The 20,292-nt window shown below is 50.1% G+C and overlaps 1 protein-coding gene across 2 annotated transcripts in view; it reads left to right on the top strand.

Annotated features, from left to right (window-relative positions):
- ZWINT (ZW10 interacting kinetochore protein) overlaps positions 1–20,292 on the top strand; it is a 25,886-nt gene extending 5,594 nt beyond the window's left edge. The window contains exons 1-10 of one of the 2 annotated variants that reach the window (XM_079960110.1): positions 646–749; positions 2,796–2,895; positions 3,013–3,124; positions 3,966–4,132; positions 14,046–14,102; positions 14,206–14,357; positions 15,386–15,557; positions 15,634–15,773; positions 18,739–18,898; positions 19,885–20,292. In XM_079960110.1, the coding sequence (XP_079816236.1) occupies positions 727–749; positions 2,796–2,895; positions 3,013–3,124; positions 3,966–4,132; positions 14,046–14,102; positions 14,206–14,357; positions 15,386–15,557; positions 15,634–15,773; positions 18,739–18,898; positions 19,885–19,965 (1,164 nt within the window). In that variant the 5' untranslated portion in view covers positions 646–726 and the 3' untranslated portion in view covers positions 19,966–20,292. Of the gene's footprint in view, positions 1–645; positions 750–2,795; positions 2,896–3,012; positions 3,125–3,965; positions 4,133–14,045; positions 14,103–14,205; positions 14,358–15,385; positions 15,558–15,633; positions 15,774–18,738; positions 18,899–19,884 lie in introns of those variants that run through there. The other variant, XM_079960109.1, reaches the window with a different exon arrangement.

The raw sequence follows: 20,292 nt of genomic DNA, 5'->3' as shown, positions 1-20,292 counted from the left end.
AGCCTGGGCAGTCTTTTGTAATGATAAGGCTCACACCCTTATTCAAACACAGATTAAGACAGGATTTGTGAAGGAAGAGACAATGGGGAGGCTTTTGCATTTTGACCATGCAGAGAAACATTTGCTCAGTTTAGGAATCAAAATGGTTCCAGGTTGGCTTTCCTGTGCTGATCTATGTACGTGTGGTTATGAACGTTGCCATATATCTAAGACCATAAAATTCCTATCACATAAGCAACTGGGAACCAACTTCAGCAACGTGTTCAAATGCAGACGAGGAAGTGGGGCTGGGGGGGGGTGTGAAACCTGCCCATATTTTCTATTTAATCTCATTCTTTTGAGATGGACCCCTCCCCCATCCCCAGCCTCGGAAACGGCCAATATGTCTCTTTTAGGCATTGAGCGTCTGTTGTTGTTTTGTTATTGGGGTTGTTGTGGCGCCCCAGCCCCCCCCCCCTCCTCCAGCGCCGCTTTCCTCCTCCCCACAATCCCCAATCCGGCCGCCCGTGCCAGACGCCTTTCTCAAAATGGAGGCGAGCGTTCATTTCGGTCGCCGCCCATCTTCCCGCCTCCGCGCCGCTTCCGTCCAATGGCGCTGCGGGATCCAAGCCACTGGGCGGGGCATTGCTTGGTCTCCGAGCAGCGATTGGTCTGCTTGGAGGACGGAAGTGGGGCGATGTGGACTCAAATGAAACGGCGCGAGGAGCGCAGCGACATTGAGCGGCTATGGCGGCCTCGGAGGCTGCGGAGTGAGTGCTGTTTATTTGCCACTTATTCCCAAGAAATAGGGATATTTTAAAAAATATATACGTGCTCTGGTTTCTCTTCAGCTGGTACAAATCTTAGGGTATTTTAATCTTATTTTAGTTTATTGGACGCGTAACATTTATATGGCAAACTTTTCCTGGTTTTATAGTCTTGCCTTTTTGTGAACAGCTCAGGGACTTTTTAATACAGTATTTGGAACAACCAAGCGGTGTATCCATTTTATTAAACAAATAAATGCATTAAAACATAAAATGCTGGAGTGCTAAAATGTTAAGGGAGAGGAAGACGTAGAATTACAGCGGTAAATTTTGTTTGACTTAGGGTGAAATTGAAAAGGAGAATGAATTCAAATTTAATTGGTTAAAAGGGTTGTTGAATAATTGTTAAAAAAAAAAGGATGCAAAAAGGGGAAGGTATGGGGAAGTCCGAGAAAAGAGGCTTATGAAAATGAGGTTAAGAAATTATGAATTTATGTGTTTGTCTGTATGTTGTTCTTGTTGTGTTTTTTAAAAATTTGGAAAACTAATAAAAAAATTTAAAAAAATAAAATAAAACATAAAATGCTCTTGTGCTAGTTCCCCGGGCGACGGATGTATTTGGGTTCCAGTGGTTAAAGGGCTTCTGGGAGCGACAGGACTTTGCTTAACACACTAAATTTTAAAAATCCATATAATCTCGAAAAGGTTAACAGCTTGGGACCGGTTTACCTACGAGGTCGCCTAAAACCACCATTTATACATCAAGCAGACTCGTTTGGGAGAGCTGCGGTACTCACCCCCCCCCCCACTTTGCACTTAACTATTTCGTTGGGCGTTGAAGGAAGAATGGTTTTCATTTGTATATACAATATATATATAAATACACGCATGTATGTATCTTTGGACCAGCTTGCTTGCAAGGTCACCTGGCCCTCCCTGTGCCCACTCTGAATTGGGGCTACTGGCACCACAGCAGGTGCCACATAATACCCATTTTATGCACTTGAACTTGATCCTTTAGTTTGGCAGTGCTTACACTTTGAAACTCCCTGGCTATTGAGATCAAACAGGTGCCTTCACTGTACACTTTTCAGTGCCTGCTAAAAACATAATTCTGCATTTTCCTAGCTTCTGCTGCTGCATTTGCTTGAAAACATTCTAATTGCAAGGGGTTGGACTAGGTGATCTGCAGGTCCTTTCCAAATCTACAATTCTATGAATTTTCCACAGACCCGTGGGTGTTCCTTGAAAGTTCATCAGGGGGTTGTTTGCTTATAAAAGTATATGCCTCCATCTCATAAAAGAGCTCATAACAATACATATAACAAGTAAAACGTAAAACACCCATTTAAAAACCAGTACAAAATAATCATTAATCAAGAACATCTTAAACAGCAGCATAGGCTTGACTGGTTCCTCAGTGAGGCAGTGAAAGAACAGGCATGTTTCCCTGTATAGAACAACTTTCCCGTCACTTCTGACCACCAGAACAGCTATATTTATTTAATTGCATTTATATCCCACATTTTTTCTGCAAGGACCTCAGTGCTGTTTATGTGGTTCTCCATCCCGTTTAATCCCCATAACAACCTTTTGAGGTGGGTTGAGTTTCATGATTGTGAAGATTTGAACCCTTGTCTCCCAGATCCTAGTCCAACACTTTAACCATTATACCACATTGGTGTTAGGTGTGTTCAAGGTGTTGCTCCCTGTTTGCATAGATCAACTCTGAATCTTGGTTAGCCTGACAAGTATCCCAGCTGAGCTGGATGTATGCCCTTGGCCTGGGCATCTTGTGACCTCCAGGTGTTGAACTACAACTCCCATTAGCCTCAGTGTAGCCAGTGGCCAGGAACAATGGGAGTTTGTAATCCAACAACATCTGTGGGGCCCACATTTGCCCACCCTGGACTAGGAAAAATATGACCTTGAATCTTTCATCAGTATGGAGGGTTGCCGCGGCAACTGAAATGTTTCCTGGGAGATAGGAAGTTTTGAAAAGTGCTCTTTTAGTTTCTTGATGTTGTGGTTTCTTCATGTCCTCCTTAGGCTTCTTGCTCGGCTGAAGGATGCACTTGCCTTTGAGAGCCAAGCCCAATATGGGGTGGAGGCTGACCTACCACCTGAGGTTTTGGCTGAGCATGCCGTGGTGAGTAGTAGCCTTTTTTCCCTTGGAGGGGATGCTGGCTTTAGTCCTGGCTGGCTCAACGGGCAGAGAGCTCCCAGGGTGCTGACCTGAACCCTGCTTTTGGTGCGTGTTTTCCAGAGCACCAGGCACGCCCACAAATTTATGTTGATGCAGCTGCAAGTGTTGAAGTTCTGTCTGGATTTCCTTGATTCTGGACTTTGCGTTGAGAACGCCTCCAAATCTTCTGTTCGTGAGTATGCGTGCTGCACAAGTCACGGTTTTCTATGTGTCCAAACTAATGAGGGTGTAGCGTGAATCCAAGTATCTCTAGTTTGCATATTAATTTTGAAAAATAGCCTTGCATTGTGGATTGCTTAGTGTAGTTAGACCTATTTTTGGATCGACTCCCATGGAATTGTGCCATAGCGTTGCACCACTGCTTTCCTCCTTGCCATATACAACCTTAAACTGTTTCCAGGGCCAAAATAGGGGGGCAACTTACCTGTGACCCTCCAGATGTTGCTGGACTACAACTCCCATCATCATCACCAGTCTATGTTGGCAGGGAGTTGTAGTCCAAAGCATCCAGAGCGTGCCACGTTGGCCACCCCTGGATTAGGAAATGGGTTTTTTATTTTTATTATTTCATTTATTAATTTAAATTTTTAAATTTATTTTTTTAAATCTTAACCTATATTTTTAAATACTGCCTTGCATTTATTTCCCACAAAATAAAATAAAAATTAATGCAAAGCAGGAAATGGCTTTTTTAAACTCCCCAGAAAACATTCTGTGCTTTCAGTCCAAGAGTCCAAGCTGAGCAGTGCTGAAGTGTGCTCTGTGGAGCTACATTTCTTCAGCCGGTGACTGGTGGGTGTATTGGGCAAGCTGGTTTAATGAACATCAGCCTTGTTCCCTGGAGAGTTTATTTTTTTATTGTGGCTGGTCATAGTGTGGGTTGGAAACTCCCGCTTCTACTTCTGGTACTTTGAGAAACTCGGTGAAACGACTGAGGGTGGGGGCCCATGTCCCACCTCTTCTATCTCCAAGGCTGATCTTGGGCTCCCCACCGCCGCCTCTTTCTCTTGCAGGACAGGAGGTGGCCGAAGCGAAGCAGGAGTGGAAGAAGCTCAAAGCTGAGTACCAACAACAAGTGGAGAGCATCAAGAAGGATGTGCCACAACTGCTGCTCAAGCTGGAGCAGGCGCGGAACCGAGCTCAGCTCTTGGAAGAAGCTCTGCAACGCTACCGAGACAAGGTGCTTTGCTGATTTGGGGGTGGCGATGGGGAGCCTGGGATGGAGTTGTCCCCCTATTTTCTGATTATAGCAATAGTGGTGAACCTGTGGCTCTTGAGATGTTTCCAGACGTCAGCTCCCATGGCTCAGGAATGGTGGGAGCTCTAGCGCAACCAGACCTAGAGGCCCAGAGATTTCCTGCCCTTGGATTAAAGCAAGCTGCCCATAGACAAGATGCTAAAGCCTGAGTGGCCTAGACATCTCAGCCAGCAGAATTTTGGAGGTCGAAGGAGGGGAAGGGAAAAACCCTTACAAAGATTCAGGCAGCACATTTGGTGGAGGGAAAGCTTAAAAAGTAATTATTAGTATGATTAAATTTGTATACCACCCTTCATCCATAGATCTCAGGGTGGTGCACAACATAAAATTACAATACAACCCCCCCAAGTGCATAATATAAAACAAAACAAAATAACAAAAATAAACCAATAATCCCCCCTCCCACTGTTGGAAAATGCCCTGGGGTGCCCCTGCAGCCCCTGAACTCTGAGCGTCCTCCAGTATGTGCAGCTCTGGAAAAGGCTTTTCCCTTCTTCTCCAGTGCGCTTCAGCGACATGTATCAAATGATGTATGCACACTAATCTTCTAGCATAACAAAGCAAGGAGACATTGTAGAGCTAATCTACGTATTTATTTACACACTATGTACAGACAAAGGATTCATGGCGTCTTCTCTCTCCAGCTCCGAGAGACAAACAGGTCACAAGTAAAAGCAAAAGTACAGTACAAATAGTACATACAGCGGAAGAGATAAGACTGCCTTCCGTTCCCACACTCTTCTCAGACAGGCATGTGAGTTACACCAAACACATCTGCTGCATTGGAGGCACGAAATACTAACACCCACAACACATTTAAAAGGGCATCAGATTTCTCTTACAAGTGGCGAGGTTAGTGGATAAAACATAGAAGCAAAGGGGGCACCTGACACAGATCTTAGATGTTCTGCTGCTGCCTGCTTTTGAAATGTGTGCCCAGAATGTCTCTGGAACCAATGCTGTGTTTTGGAATGGTTGGCTTTGCTTTGCTTTGATCTTTTACACTAAATAATGAAAAATAAAAGAGATCCCCCCCCCACATTATCAGGCAAAAGACAAAGGTTTTCACTTCTCCACCAGGTACCACTCCACATCTTTGCTAAGGAATAAGGCTGTGTAAGCACTGTACATTTAAAGCATATTAAAGGTAAAGGGACCCCTGACCATTAGGTCCAGTCACGGATGACTCTGGGGTTGCGGCACTCATCTTGCTTTATTGGCCAAGGGAGCCGGCGTACAGCTTCCGGGTCATGTGGCCAGCATGACTAAGCTGCTTCTGGTGAACCAGAGCAGTGCACGTAAACACCATTTACCTTTCCGCCGGAGTGGTACCTATTTATCTACTTGCACTTTGTGCTTTCGAACTGCTAGGTTGGCAGGAGCAGGGACCGAGCAACGGGAGCTCACCTTGTCGCAGGGATTCGAACCACCAACTTTCTGATCTGCAAGCCCTAGGCTCTGTGGTTTAACCCATAGTGCCATCCGCGTCCCTTAAAACATACTACTCCTCTCAAAAAACTAGGAGCTGTAGTTTGCTGATGTTGCTAGAAATTGTAGCCCTGCGAGGAATCAGCTACAGTTCCCAGGATTTTTTTGGAAGCCACATGCTTTGTACGGTGTGTCCACAGTCTAAATGACCTTTGAGAAGGTGCAAGGGAGCTATTTGCAGGACCCATTAGCTGAAAGATACTGGCGTGGCAACATTGAACTGTGACTGTGCTTAAAGGTTTTTAGGTGCTCAAAATGTTTTGAAAAGCTTTTAGATATTTTTTTTAATGCTCCGAAATGTTACATACACACAATCGTTTCAAATTTTTGATGTTTTGTGCCTTTGGGGAGGAGGAGGGGCAAGATAGAAATTTTCTAAAGTAACATTAAATCATAGAATTGAAGAGTTGGACGGGACCTCGAGGGTGCTCTAGTCCAGGAGTCAGCAAGGTTTACCTTGCCTGGGCCGGTTCACTCCAGCAGAGATCCTTTCATGGGCTGCATTGCGCGCACAATTTCCGGTGTTAGTGCAGATGCAATTTCTGGCACTGCAGAAGCGAGTCTCCGCGCTGCACTGCGACAGTTTAGCGCAGCGCGCGGGGTCTTGCCAAGCAGGCTGCTTGGTTCGGGGGCGGCTCGTGAGCCGGTTAAACGACCCCCGTGGGCCGCTTGTGGCCCATGGGCCTTAGGTTGCCTATTCCTGCTCTAGTCCAACCACCTGCAGTGCAGGAATCTCAACTAAAGCAACCCTGATAGATGACCATCCAGTCTCTCCTTTAAAAACCTCCAAGGAAGGAGAGTCCACAACCTCCCGAGGTTCCGCTGTCGAACAGCTCTTACTGTCAGAAAGTTCTTCCTGGTGTTTAGCTGGGATTTCCTTTCTTGCAACCTGAAAAATTAAATAGCGTGGTCTTCATGGCTAGTTCCCATTGATAGCCTTTATCCTCCATAAGTTTGTCTGGTCCTCCTTTAAAGCCATCCATGTTGACAATACAGTCATAAAAGGTAAAGGTACCTGTCAGAGCCACCCTGGGTCCCAGCTCACAAGAGACCAAAGTCCAGTCCAAGTTATATACAAAAGGTTTTATTGAAGATCATTGTCGTCATTACATCCAAACTCCGTGGCTCCACATCTGTTACCCTTAGATGTTAGAAGTCCCCTCTGAGTCCGTCCCTCCCCTGCACCAATTTAAGAGGCTTGTGCTGCTCCACCTTTTCCTCTCCTTCCTTTTCCGCAGGGTCTTCCTGCCCCCCTGTGTTCCCTCTTTCCGGGACTCCCCAGAGGCTGAGTCTTCTCCTGCCTGCTGCCCCCTCCTTCGTGCTTTAGCACCAGGCTCCTCCCCAGAGCTCTCCCCACTTCCGCGCGCCTCCACATTTGAACTTGGCGCGCGTACGTTGCTCCTGACCTTCCTTTCAACAGCCACACTGCTCCCGGTACTGCTTTCCGCCCCTTCCGGCAGGACGTCTTGCCCCGATCTCCTTCCCCCCTCTGCTCCTTGTTCTGTTCCTCCCGACACACTGGTAACTCCACCCTCTTCACTCCGTTCCGGTGGAGAAGCAGGTCTCGATCTCCAACTCCCACTGGCGGTTCCCCCTACGTTCCCCTGCTCCTGACTGCTTCCCCCTTGGGCTCCCCTTGGCTTGACCAGGGGGGCTCCCTTTTGGGAATCCTCCGATTCACTGGACGGACTCATGGACCATCTCGGGTCATTGTCGTCCTCTTCCTCGTCAGGCTGGAATCCTTCTCCCTCACTCTCGGTCTCCTCCCTCCTCTGCGCCTCTCTCCCTGAACCCCTGACATCCATCCCCCCCTCGAAGCCCCCCCTTCCCCCCTCCCCCCCATCGGGTGCGGGTTGTGGGAACTGCAGCTCCTCGGAGGTAGATGCAGGATACAGTTCGGCTACGTCCATGACCTCTGCTGGCAGCTCGGTGTACGTGTGTTCGAATTCGGGTTCTTCGCCCAAAATGTTCGCAGTTCCCTCTTCCATTGCTACTTCGTCTGGTGCTGCCGACCAAGGCCCCTTCAGCCATTTCTTGCGCCAGGCTTCCTCTGGTTGCTCATCCCACCAATAAGAGGGCTCTGTGTCCACCCCCGAACACGATCCCCTGGGCGAGTTTGAGTTCGGCGTTCTTTCCTCGGCTGAAGAAAAGCCGTGGAAAGTGCTGCCTGAACATGTGGGGGTAAAGAGCCAGTCATCGAAGTACTCGGCTGGCATGGGTCTATGTGGGAAAAGGGCATGGAACTCGTCCTTTAAAAGAGGTTCGTCTAAAGCGTAGTCCGGCACCCACCCACTGGCACTGACTGGTGCACCCTCTCTGACTAGAAAGTATTCTATTCCCTCTTCCCCCCATCTCGAGTCCAGGATCTCTGTGACCTCGTTGAGTGGTTCGACCCTAGGCGATCCCTCCCTCCTAGGTGACTCTGTGCGTGGCTGCGGTACTGTTTCAGACTCCTGAAACCTGTGCGGGGCCTTGTAGGGAGTGAGCACCGACCTATGAAAAACCGGGTGGACTCTGGAACCTTCGGGGAGGGCCAGTCGAAAAGCCACGGGGTTGATCTTAGCCTCCACCTGGTATGGTCCTAGCTGCCTGTGCCCTAGCTTCTTCTTGGCCAACGACTTGGTTGGCATCGCCTGGGCCGCTAACCACACCCAGTCCCCCACCTGGATGTCCTCTCCCACTCTTCTGCCTTTGTCTGCCTGCACCTTATACGCTTGTTTGGCTAGCTCCAAATGTCTCCGCAGCTCCTCGTGCACCTCTTGTAGTTCTGCAGCGAACTGGTCGGCCTCTTGCGGCTCCCCCTCTCTTGGTGCTACGAACCCCGGGAAGGTCCTGGGATGACGTCCATTGTTCGCGAAGAACGGCGTCACCCCCGTCGACGCATGCTTCGTGTTGTTGTAGGCAAACTCCGCCATCGGTAGGTAGTCCACCCAAGCTGTGGGTCGCTGATTTGCATAACATCTCAGGTACTGCTGCATGATCGCGTTGACCCTCTCGGCCTGGCCGTTGGTTTGTGGATGTCTTGCCGACGCTAGGTTGATCTTGACGCGCAGGATACCTAGGAGCTTCTGCCAAAAATTGGAAATAAACTGGCGCCCCCTGTCGGACAGGATGGCCCGCGGCAGCCCATGCGCCCGGAACACGTGGTCGATGAAGAGCTTGGCGGTCTGTTCCGCCGTCGCCACCTTCGCGCAGGGAATGAAGTGCGCCATCTTGGTGAACAAGTCCACCACCACCAGTACCGCCGTCTTGCCTCTGGAACTGGGCAGGTCAGTGACGAAGTCCAGCGCCACCCTCTCCCACGGTTGCTGTGGTGTTTCCAGTGGTTCCAGCAAGCCCGCCGGCTTCTGGTGTACTGGCTTGGACCTCTGACAAGTGTCACATCTGGCGACGTACTCCGCTACTTCTCCTCGCATCTGGGGCCACCAAAAGTCCCTGGCCACCAGTTCTATTGTCTTCTCCCTGCCGAAATGGCCCGCACTGGGAGCGTCGTGCAACTGCTGCAGAACCTTTGCTCGGAGCTCGTCGCTCGGCACGTAGAGGGCACCCTTGTGAGTTAACAGTCCGTCGCGTAACTGGAACTCATCGTCTCTCCGCGAACCCCTACGCAGCTCCTCTATTTTGGATTGTGCAAACTGATCTACCTGCAACGCGCGTCGCACTGCGTCCAGGTCGACAGCGATGGCAGCGCACGCCCACGCCTGCGGTGCAAAAATGTGCCTGGCTGCTATTGGCGCCGCTTCCTCAAGATATTGCGGTTTCCTGGAGAGCGCATCGGCTATAACGTTGGAGTCCCCTGGGACGTACTCTATCCTGAAGTCGAAATCCGCGAAGAACTCTGCCCAGCGCATGTGTCTTTGGCTCTGGAGTTTCGCCGTGCGCCAATACTCTAAATTCTTGTGATCCGTGCGGACCTGCACTGTGTGCTTGGCTCCAATGAGGAAATGTCGCCACGCTTTGAACGCTGCGTGAATGGCTAACAGCTCCCTGTCCCATATGGTGTAGTTTTGCTCCGCTTTGCTGAGCTTTCTGGAGTAAAAGGCACCGGGTCTCCAGTTTCCATGTGGATCTTCTTGCAGGAGTACGGCTCCAACCGCTCTGTCTGACGCGTCGGTCTCTACTCGTATGGGCTTGCCTGGATTCACGTGCAGCAGCTGCTCCTCGGAGGCGAAAAGGCTTTTAAGCTTCTGAAAAGAGCGCTCCGCCTGTTCCGTCCACACGAACCTCTTTTTCTTGGAACTGAGAGTGTCCGTGATCGCTGCCGTCTCCTTTGCAAAACCTCTGATGAATTTGCGGTAGAAGTTGGCGAAGCCGATGAATCTTTGGACTTCCTTCCGATTGCGAGGGCTCTTCCAGTCCAACACCGCGCGGACCTTGGCGCTGTCCATGGCCAGCCCCTTGTCGGACAGCTTGTAGCCTAGGAAATCCACGTCCGTCACATCAAACTGGCACTTCTCTAACTTGGCGTAGAGCTTGTTCTCCCGTAGTCTCTGCAGGACTTCCTTTACGTCCTTCTCATGGGCCTCCTCCGTTTCCGAAAAGATCAGGATGTCGTCGAGGAAACACACGCATTTCTTGTAGAGAAGTCCCGCTAGCACGTGATGCATAAATGCTTGAAAGACGTGAGATCCATTTTGGAGACCAAATGGCATCACTCTGTATTCGTACGTGCCCAGAGGCGTGAACATGGCCGTCTTCCACTCATCGCCCTCCCGGATGCGTATGAGGTTATACGCTCCACGCAGATCCAATTTGGTGAAGATCTTCCCCTTCCTTACGGTTGCCAGGAGATCATCTATCTTGGGCATGGGGAAGGCCTTGGGTTTGGTCTTACTGTTTATGAATCGATAGTCCACAATGAGTCTTTTTTGGGGCGTGTCCTTCTTCTTTACAAAGAAAACAGGACTGCCCCCCACCGCTTTCGATTCTCGGATGAATCCGCGCTTCAAATTGTGCTCTATGAACTCCCTGAGTTCTTGCATCTCGTCCTCAGACATGGAATACAGCTTTGCAGTCGGCAACTGCGCCCCTGGCACCAGGTCGATGGCACAATCATAAGGCCTGTGGGGCGGCAACTGGTCAGCTTCCTTCTCGCAGAAAACCTCCAGGAACCCCTCGTACTTGCGGGGTACTGCCTGCACCATGCCAAGTTGCAACTGCTGCTCAGCTCCCTCCTCCTGGCTGGACTGGATGCAATGTTGAGCACAGTACGATGAGCAAAAGGTGATCTGCCGTTGGTACCACGCTACAGCAGGACTGTGTCTCTCCAGCCAACTCATGCCTAATACTATAGGCGTGTCTGAAAGGCGGGTGACATTGAAGCTGATGACTTCTCGATGATTTCCAATCCTCATCACCATGGGAGGCGTCTGTTGCACAACTTGTCCTCCTAGCAATTTCCTGCCATCCACCGTGACTACGTTCAGAGGTGTTGTCGCTGGCAGAAGCGCTATGCGATGCTGCTTGACAAAGTGCGTCCCCACAAAATCTGCGTTGCTCCCAGAATCAATCGTGATGGGGACTTCCAGGGTGGTTCCATTCGGCAACTGAAGTGTTGCAGTGAGCTGCACCGCTGGCTTGGGTGGTAAAGGGTCTGTGCGTTGCAAAAGCGCTGGGGACTGCTCTACAGATTCGCCTGGCTGAGCCCCAGCAGCTCTGCTTCCAGCCAGGCACTGTCGTTTCCCTGAGGTTGCTCTGCTTGCATCATTTCTGCTGCAACAGTTGCTAAAGCTGCAGTGTGTTTCTGCAGCCTCTGGGGACACTCTTTCGCCATGTGCTGTGCACTGTCGCAAATGTAACACTTCCTGGTCCCTCTAGGAGGCTGTGCCTTTACTGCACCGGAAGCTGGGGCTCTGGCTGTTGCTTGAGCCTTAGCACCACCAAGTTCCATGGGCTCCTCCCCCTGCCTTCCCAGTGGCGAAGGATGTGACTGACTGAACTCCCTGGGGCTGAAAGAAGACGTCCTCGCTGGTGGACGCACCTGACGTTCTTCCTCAGTGTGCCAAGGACGTCCCTCGTGCCTTATCCCAATCGCCAAAGCCCTCTGCACAAGCTCCTCCAGGGTCTGGGGTCTGTCTCCCCTGGCAAGTTCATCCTTAATGGGACCGCTGAGCCCCTCCCAGAACAAATCCCTCACAGGTGCACAATCCTTCTCCCAGCTTAGCGCAGTCAGTAAAGCAAAAAATCTGGAATGGTACTGACGCACAGTGGCTTTGCCTTGCCGCAATCCAAAAATTTCCCTGCGTGCAAGATCCACATCTACAGTTGACTGGAAGCAGGCATCCATTGCTTTAATGAATTCATCTGCATCGCGGCGGGCAGGGCCATCTTCACGCCACAAATTGCGCAACCAGTCTCTGGCCGGCCCATGCAAGTGAGAAACAATAAACCCCACTTTCTCCTCCTCATCTTTAAAGTCATGACGAAGCAAGTGCAATGCATACAAAACGTCTGCTCTGAAACTGGGGTAGTGCTTCAGGTTCCCATCGAAGTGGGTGACTAGGCTGCCCCCCCTCCGTCCAAGTCCAATCCCTTCCCTGCTTGCACGTTCCCACCTGGTTTGCAGGTCCTGGCAGCGCTTCTCCATTTCGTCATGCTTCTTCTGAGACGCAAGGACTGCAGCAGTGAGTTCGGAAACTGTAGTTCGCAGAGCTGTCAACTGCTCCTCCGCACTCATGGCTGTCACCGTTCGTGAGCTTTGCAAAAAAAAATTTTTGCGTTCTTGAGAGGGGACTTACTGTCAGAGCCACCCTGGGTCCCAGCTCACAAGAGACCAAAGTCCAGTCCAAGTTATATACAAAAGGTTTTATTGAAGATCATTGTCGTCATTACATCCAAACTCCGTGGCTCCACATCTGTTACCCTTAGATGTTAGAAGTCCCCTCTGAGTCCGTCCCTCCCCTGCACCAATTTAAGAGGCTTGTGCTGCTCCACCTTTTCCTCTCCTTCCTTTTCCGCAGGGTCTTCCTGCCCCCCTGTGTTCCCTCTTTCCGGGACTCCCCAGAGGCTGAGTCTTCTCCTGCCTGCTGCCCCCTCCTTCGTGCTTTAGCACCAGGCTCCTCCCCAGAGCTCTCCCCACTTCCGCGCGCCTCCACATTTGAACTTGGCGCGCGTACGTTGCTCCTGACCTTCCTTTCAACAGCCACACTGCTCCCGGTACTGCTTTCCGCCCCTTCCGGCAGGACGTCTTGCCCCGATCTCCTTCCCCCCTCTGCTCCTTGTTCTGTTCCTCCCGACACACTGGTAACTCCACCCTCTTCACTCCGTTCCGGTGGAGAAGCAGGTCTCGATCTCCAACTCCCACTGGCGGTTCCCCCTACGTTCCCCTGCTCCTGACTGCTTCCCCCTTGGGCTCCCCTTGGCTTGACCAGGGGGGCTCCCTTTTGGGAATCCTCCGATTCACTGGACGGACTCATGGACCATCTCGGGTCATTGTCGTCCTCTTCCTCGTCAGGCTGGAATCCTTCTCCCTCACTCTCGGTCTCCTCCCTCCTCTGCGCCTCTCTCCCTGAACCCCTGACAGTACCCCTGCCCGTACGGGCCAGTCTTGACAGACTCTGGCCCATCTCACTTAAGAGGCCAGGGGCCAGCGCTGTCCGGAGACACTTCCGGGTCACGTGGCCAGCGTGACATCGCTGCTCTGGCAAGCCAGAGCCGCACACGGAAACGCCGTTTACCTTCCCGCTGGTAAGCGGTCCCTATTTATCTACTTGCACCCGGAGGTGCTTTCGAACTGCTAGGTTGGCAGGCGCTGGGACCGAGCAGCGGGAGCGCACCCCGCCGCAGGGATTCGAACTGCCGACCTTTCGATCGGCAAGCCCTAGGCGCTGAGGCTTTAACCCACAGCGCCACCTGCGTCCCCAATACAGTAATACCTCGGGTTAAAGACACTTCGGGTTAAATCTTTTCAGGATACAGCCTTCGGCGACCCGGAAGTAACAGAACGGGTTACTTCTGGGTTTTGCCACTCGTGCATGCGCAGATGCTCAAAATGATGCCACGCGCTTGTGCAGAGGCGCGAATGGCAACCTGAGGTTGCGTTTTGCTCAGGTTGTGAATGGGGCTCTGGAACGGATCCCATTCGCAGCCAGAGGTACCACTCTACCTTGTAGCAAATTCTGTAGTTTAACCACATGCTGTGTTCATTGGGTTCAAATTCAAGAAGCCCCTTAGTAGCCAAAGTATTATCATGGGGGGTGGGATGGAGTACACCTTCCCTTTGTTTATATGTTCCATCAGGGGTAACACGTGTCTGTAAGCCCAGCCAACAGTGTATATTGATAAGGCGTAGGTCTTGACCCAGCCCTTTGGGACTCCTGCACTTACTTATTTTGCGTTTCCCTTGTAGAAACTGGAGATGGAGGAGAAGGCGAGGAGCGCTCAGAAGAGGCAGCAGAAGGAGCAGGTGGGGCTAACAGGGCAAGTGAACTAGATCTGAGCTGATTCGGAGTGGGGATTGCAGCTGGTTGAGTCCCTTGGCTTGATCCTGGTTGCTTCTCCCCCGGCAGGACGCCTTGTTTGAGCAGCGGCGGCGGCTGGAGGAGCGCATGGCGGAGCTGCAAGGCAGTCTGCAGGCGCAGCGCGAGGAGCTGCAGCAACTGCGGAGGGAGCTGGAGGAAGAAGAGCACCAGGCCTGGACTTGGCAGGAAGAGGTCCAGAGGTGAGGGCGCTGGTTCCGGCTGCGGGGAATGGAATCTGAAATGTGCCCAAGAATGGACCTGGGACTTGGAATAAGGAATAACAGCCACCCCCTGATTCCATATCTGCAGTTGGGGCAGGATATGCACAGCTACCCCATCGTTGAATCTTAAGGTTCTGCTTTTCAGGGAAAGATGCCTGCTTGCAAGCGTGTGGGCCTTGCCTCTTTTCAGCTGGGCAGCCAGAGGGGTGGCTGAGAAGTTCTGCGGTGTCCTTTGTAGATGTGTGCAGCTCAATGTAACTAATGGTGGTTGAATCATACTATGCATAATAAGGGAATCATGCTACCACATTTTTCGCTCTATAAGGCGCACCAGACCATAAGATGCACCTAGTTTTTGCAGGAGGAAAACAAGAAAAAAATATTCTGAATCCCAGAAGCCAGAACAGCAAGAGGGATCTGGCTTCTGGAATAGCCATAAGCCAGGACAGCAAGCAGGATCGCCCGGGCAGGGGGAGGAAGGCTCCCCCAAGAGCCGCACTCCCTTTAAAGAGCGTGCGGAGTGTGTGTGTGGCTCTTGGGAGCTTTTCCCCAAGGAGGGAGAAAGTCAGCCCTTCTTCCTCCTCGGGGAAAAGCCCCCAAGAGCTGCACACATGCTCCACGTGGCTCTTTAAAGGGAGCGCTGGGCAGAGCCTCCCTCCTGCATTCATTCCATAAGAGGCAGACACATTTCCCCTTACTTTTTAGGAGGGGAAAAGTGTGTCTTATAGAGTGAAAAATACGGTAATTTCTATAATCCACAAGAGACTGCAGGTTACCTGGTGCAGAGTTCAGATTTTGTCTGTCTGGAGTACGCATTGCCTTATTTTATAGCATGGGTTAAAATCTTCAGTCTTAAGGCTGCCTTTAAAAGGTTAGGGTGGGAGGAATCCAGCCGTTCACTACTCCAGCCACCACCCTGACAGCTCCACCCTGAGTTGTTGTTGGAGATATGCCTCCAGATTTCCTCCTCTTTGTTGCCCCGCACTGGACTTGTTCATTGTCCGCAGGATCTCTGACTTCCGGTCCCTTCTGGAGACTTTGCAAGGGGTCAGACTGCTTTCTGAGTCAAAGAGTGACCTGGAGTTTGAGCTGATCTCCCTGGCACAGCCGGGGGCTGCCACTCCCCACGCCCTGAAGCTGCGCTTGCACTGGAGGGATGATGGCAGTGTCATGCTGCAGGTGAGTCAGCGAGAATCGGGTTCTGGCCTGGATTGGAGTTTTCAGACCGATGACTGGATCTCCTTCTCCCGTGCAGAGCGACAGCCCTTTCTTCCCTCCCTCTTTGGTGCTTCCCGAAGGCACTTGCGGCAACATCAGAGCCATCGTCCTGGAGTTGCAGAATAGCTACTTCCAGCAAGCACAACTTCTGGCTGAGATTGAGTTGCTGCACAGCTGGTGAGCTTCCTTGCTTTTGTATGGCTTTTGTAGAGCTGTTTTGGGCCTCTGGAGTTCACGGTTGAGCTGAAGTTTTTCTGTCTTTACACAGAGAGGAAGTTGCAGGGGCAGGAGTAGCTCAGCACCAGAGACTTTGCTTTGATTTATTTCCTGGCGTCTCCAGTTTGGAGCATGTAGGGGAGCGGTGCAGAGACCCGTTGCCAAATGAAGTAGACCCAGTGAAGTGGGGTTGGATCACAGGGGCTCCGAAACCGCCTTGGCAAGCCTGCTAGTTTAGCTACTCAAATTGAATTTTTTTTATTTTATTTAGAAATTTATGCCCTCATCTTTTGTCAAGAATAAATGCAAAGTAGTTAATAAAAAATATAGATAATACATATAAAACTCAAGAAAAGCAGCTCACGTCACTCAAATCAATTTTGCGTGTTGAATTCAAAACATAACCAAATAGCTGTCAATACTAGGACTGAGTTTCTGAATTTATGAGGAAGAACTATTAAGATGAGAACTAGGAATAGTGATAAAAAAATTCCTTCCAGTAGCACCTTAGAGACCAACTAAGTGTGTTCTTGGTATGAGCTTTCATGTGCCAGTAACAAACTTAGTTGGTCTTAGTTGGTCTCTAAGGTGCTACTGGAAGGAATTTTTTATTTTGTTTTGACTACGGCAGACCAACACGGCTACCTACCTGTAACTATGAATAGTGATGTTTATCTTTCTGTGTCTTTATAGAAAATATTATAATGTGCAGTGAGGAATTTATTGTTTTGCAATCAGAGATTTATGCTTTATTTTTGGCAGTACATCTTTGGGTATACTGAACTGTGTAAAATTTATATATGATGATAATACTGGCTTGTGTCCAATGTTGGTTCCTACTCAGAGTTGGTCCATTGAAAGGAATGGACATGACTAATTTCAGTGGCTCTGCTCTGAGTAAAATTGAGTTGGGTGCAACAGAGCTGTATTGTGAAATTGCTTTGAGATACTCATACTTCAGAGGAAGCAGTTCATAAATAAGTAAAATTGAAATACTCAAAATAGCAGGATAATATAATTCAATATAAAAGCAGGGAGATGTAACTTTTCACCCACACTGCAAGGTTGGCAAAATAGGAAAGTTTTAATTGCTTGCCTGAAGCTTGAGAGAGAGAGGGGCTGTCTTAACCTTTTCCAGGAGGGGAGTTAACAGCATGAGTGCTGCAGAGAGAAAGGTTGGCGTTGTTAAGACTAAAGTGCACATTGCTCTGTTTCTTGGCTAGCTTCCAGTTTTTTGTGAATACGTCCCTTCACAGTGATGTGAAATCGACACTTCTCTGATCACTTGATAGCTTCTTCTTTCTTGGGCAATCGCTCATAGCCGAGTAAGATTGTCTTCCATGAACACGGTTTTAACAGTGAGTCCGTAAGTGACTGTGGAGGCCAGTTCTGGATCCACACGTCCTTCCACAGTGGGGACATAGGTTTCTGGGAGGGAGTTGATCACGGTGAGGGTTTGCTAAACGTGCCTTCCTCTTAGCATGTTTCTCCGTTTTGTCCTGAGTTCAAGCATCTTCAAAGGCCATGACACCTTTGGTAAAGGCTGTTCTCCAATTGGAGCATTCGCAGGCCAGTGTTTCCCAGTTGTCGGTGTTTATACAGTGGTACCTCGGGTTAAGAACTTAATTTGTTCCAGAGGTCTGTTCTTAACCTGAAACGGTTCTTAACCTGAGACGTCCTTTCGCTAATGGGGCCTCCTGGTGCCGCTGCACCGCTGGTGCGCGATTTCCGTTCTTATCCTGGGGCAAAGTTCTTAACCTGGAGCAACCACTTCCTGGTTAGTGGAGTTTGTAACCCGAAGCGTCTGTAACCAAGGTACCACCGTACTACATTTTTAAAGATTTGCCTTGAGAGAGTCTTTAAACCTCTTTTATTGACCACCAGCATTATGCTTTACATTTTTAAGTTCGGAATAGAGTACAGTGGACGCTCGGGTTGCAAACGTGATCCGTGCGGGATGCACGTTCACAACCCGCAGCATTTGCAACCCACGTCTGCGCATGCGCGGATTGTGATTTGGCGCTTCTGTGCATGTGCAAAGCGTGATTTAGCGATTTGGCGCATGTGCGACCCCTGAAACCCAGAAGTAACCCGTTCCGGTACTTCCGGGTTTTGGCGGTCCACAACCCGAAAAAACGCAACCTGAAGCGGCTGTAACCCAAGGTATGACTATAGTTGCTTTGGAAGACGATAATCAGGCATCCGCACAACATAACCAGTCCAACGAAGTTGATGTTGAAGAGTCATTGCTTCGACACTGGTGATCTTTGCTTCTTCCAGTACACGAGCATTAGTCCGCCTGCACTGATGCAGCTGTTTAGAGATATCTGTTTTGATGTGTTTTCAGACCCCAACTGGGATCTTACCTTCGTCAGAAACTCGGGTGGTCTTCTTAACCAAGCCACACTCTCACCTTTTCACTGCTCCTCTGGCTGGTTCTAAAGACAGCTGAGAACGCTTGGAGCACTGAGAGTGTGTGTTTCAAGCCATTTGGATGAAAGCAAGGCTGGAAAAGAATGGAACGAAGGCTGTGAGATGCCCTCCATCCACCAAAACATCCATGATCCTAGAAGATTCTGTTCTCTTTTAATCCCTTTTCATACTTGTTTAGGCACTGCACAGAATAGAGTCATGCCAAGGTATCTGTCCAGTGGGCTCTTAGTAGGGATTGGCAGCCGGCAGCCTTGGGGCTGGGGCCAACCCCTGGCATCAGTGAGACCTGGCTCTTTTGTGCTTGCTAGCTGTCACTTAGGCATCGACCTGCCCTGTTATTGGAGAACTGCCTGGCCTCTATGTGCAGTGGGGATTGCTGCGTTCAAGGGAATCCCCCCCATTTTGGAAGGAGGTTGTATTTCCATCCCCACTGACTGTCTCCATCCCAGCCATTGCTGATGCCTTAACCCTCCCTCTGCTCTTCCCTCTGCAGTTTTGCTATTGATTGGCAGCAAGAGAAAAGGATTCTGAGTTACCTGAAGCCCAGCTCCACTTGTAACCTCTATGTGGAGCCAGGATACCCAGCCAGCGGTGGCATCTCCCTCTGCTCAGTGAAGGTTCAGCATGGCACAGTTGACGCAACTTCCTATAAGGTTAGCGCTGGGTGGTGATCTTGAATTGGGGGTAAACGAAACAGCAAGAATTAAGACTCTGGGGAGAGGAGGCTGTTAAAATCGTCGATCCTCTCGTGCCCAGCTGTCGCACTTTTCTCTGTTCTCCTGCCTTCTGGCTAGAGATCTATTTGGGGTAGAAAAATGGGCACCAAACATTGGGGATGCGCATGGAAGTGCAGCTGTAAAGAGGAACTGTGGGTCAGTGCTTCTGCCCATGCTCATTCTTGACCCTTTGCTTCCAGCCCTATTAAGCATAGCTGCACTTGCTCCCTAGGTTTTTAGGCATGCAAATAGAAATGAGGATGGGATTTGTAAAATGGCTGCTGATGGTCCAAAGGAATGGAGTGCTTCTCTGCAATTCCTAGGGGAATCATGGTTTTTTGAGGTGAGAGGGGCCTCTTTCTGGGTGAAAGGCTAAAGGTCCCTCATCTATAGGCTTTTGCTTTCTCCCTTCTCTGTTTTCTGGCCGTAACCCTCCATCTCATGTTAAAAGTGACTCAAAAGGACACAGCGGTGGGATCACAGAGGCATGAGATGCTTTTATGGAAGATACCTGAGGGGCAGTGCCCTTCTCTTTGTTTTAAGCAGCGGCATAAAACTCTCAGTAACCTGCCTTGCACCAGTTAGACGAGATGCTCAGATTCCTGGGCAACCATTTCCTAGGAGCTCCTTGTGGTTTCCTGAGGCTGAGTGGTGTAGTGGTTAAGAGCGGTGGATTCGTAATCTGGTGAACCGGGTTCGCTTCCCCACTCCTCCACACGCAGCTTCTGGGTGACCTTGGGCTAGTCACACTTCTCTGAAGTCTCTCAGCCCCACTCACATCACAGAGTGTTTGTTGTGGGGGAGGAAGGGAAAGGAGATTGTGAGCCGCTTTGAGACTCCTGAAGGGGAGTGATAAAGTGGGATATCAAATCCAAACTCTTCTTCTTCTGAGCCCTGACCATGATGCACTTTCTTTCTGGCAGCCCCCTCAGGAGAGACCTTCGCTGCGGGACTGGCTGGAATATCTCAGTGCCGTGGACTTCAACGCTCCTTTCCTTGCCTGAGCAGCTGCTGCTCCCTCTGCCCATGCAGGGTGAAGAAAGGTTTGGGACTAGAACCTTGCTAAGGAGCTGCTCTCCTTGCCTCTATCTTGGGGAAGGATAAGAGACTTTACTAGGGACAGCTGCATTCTCCTTCCTTGTGCTGGCCCATTTCAGTTCCTCCCTCCTCAACCCCTGCTCAGTTTTGATTTCTTTGTCTTGAGTGGATCTTCCTCTTGTACATTTCAAGCCCCTCTCATCCTTACATGTGTTTGTGTCTGACTTTACTTCTAAACATTCTGAAAAACTTTGCTGTTTTCTGTTCAATAAAACCCAGCATCAAATTAAAAA

The sequence above is a fragment of the Podarcis cretensis genome, assembly GCF_951804945.1.
Source record: "Podarcis cretensis genome assembly, chromosome: 17".
In the NCBI taxonomy this organism is placed as follows: domain Eukaryota; kingdom Metazoa; phylum Chordata; class Lepidosauria; order Squamata; family Lacertidae; genus Podarcis; species Podarcis cretensis.
This window is presented reverse-complemented; position numbering and strand designations above follow the sequence as displayed.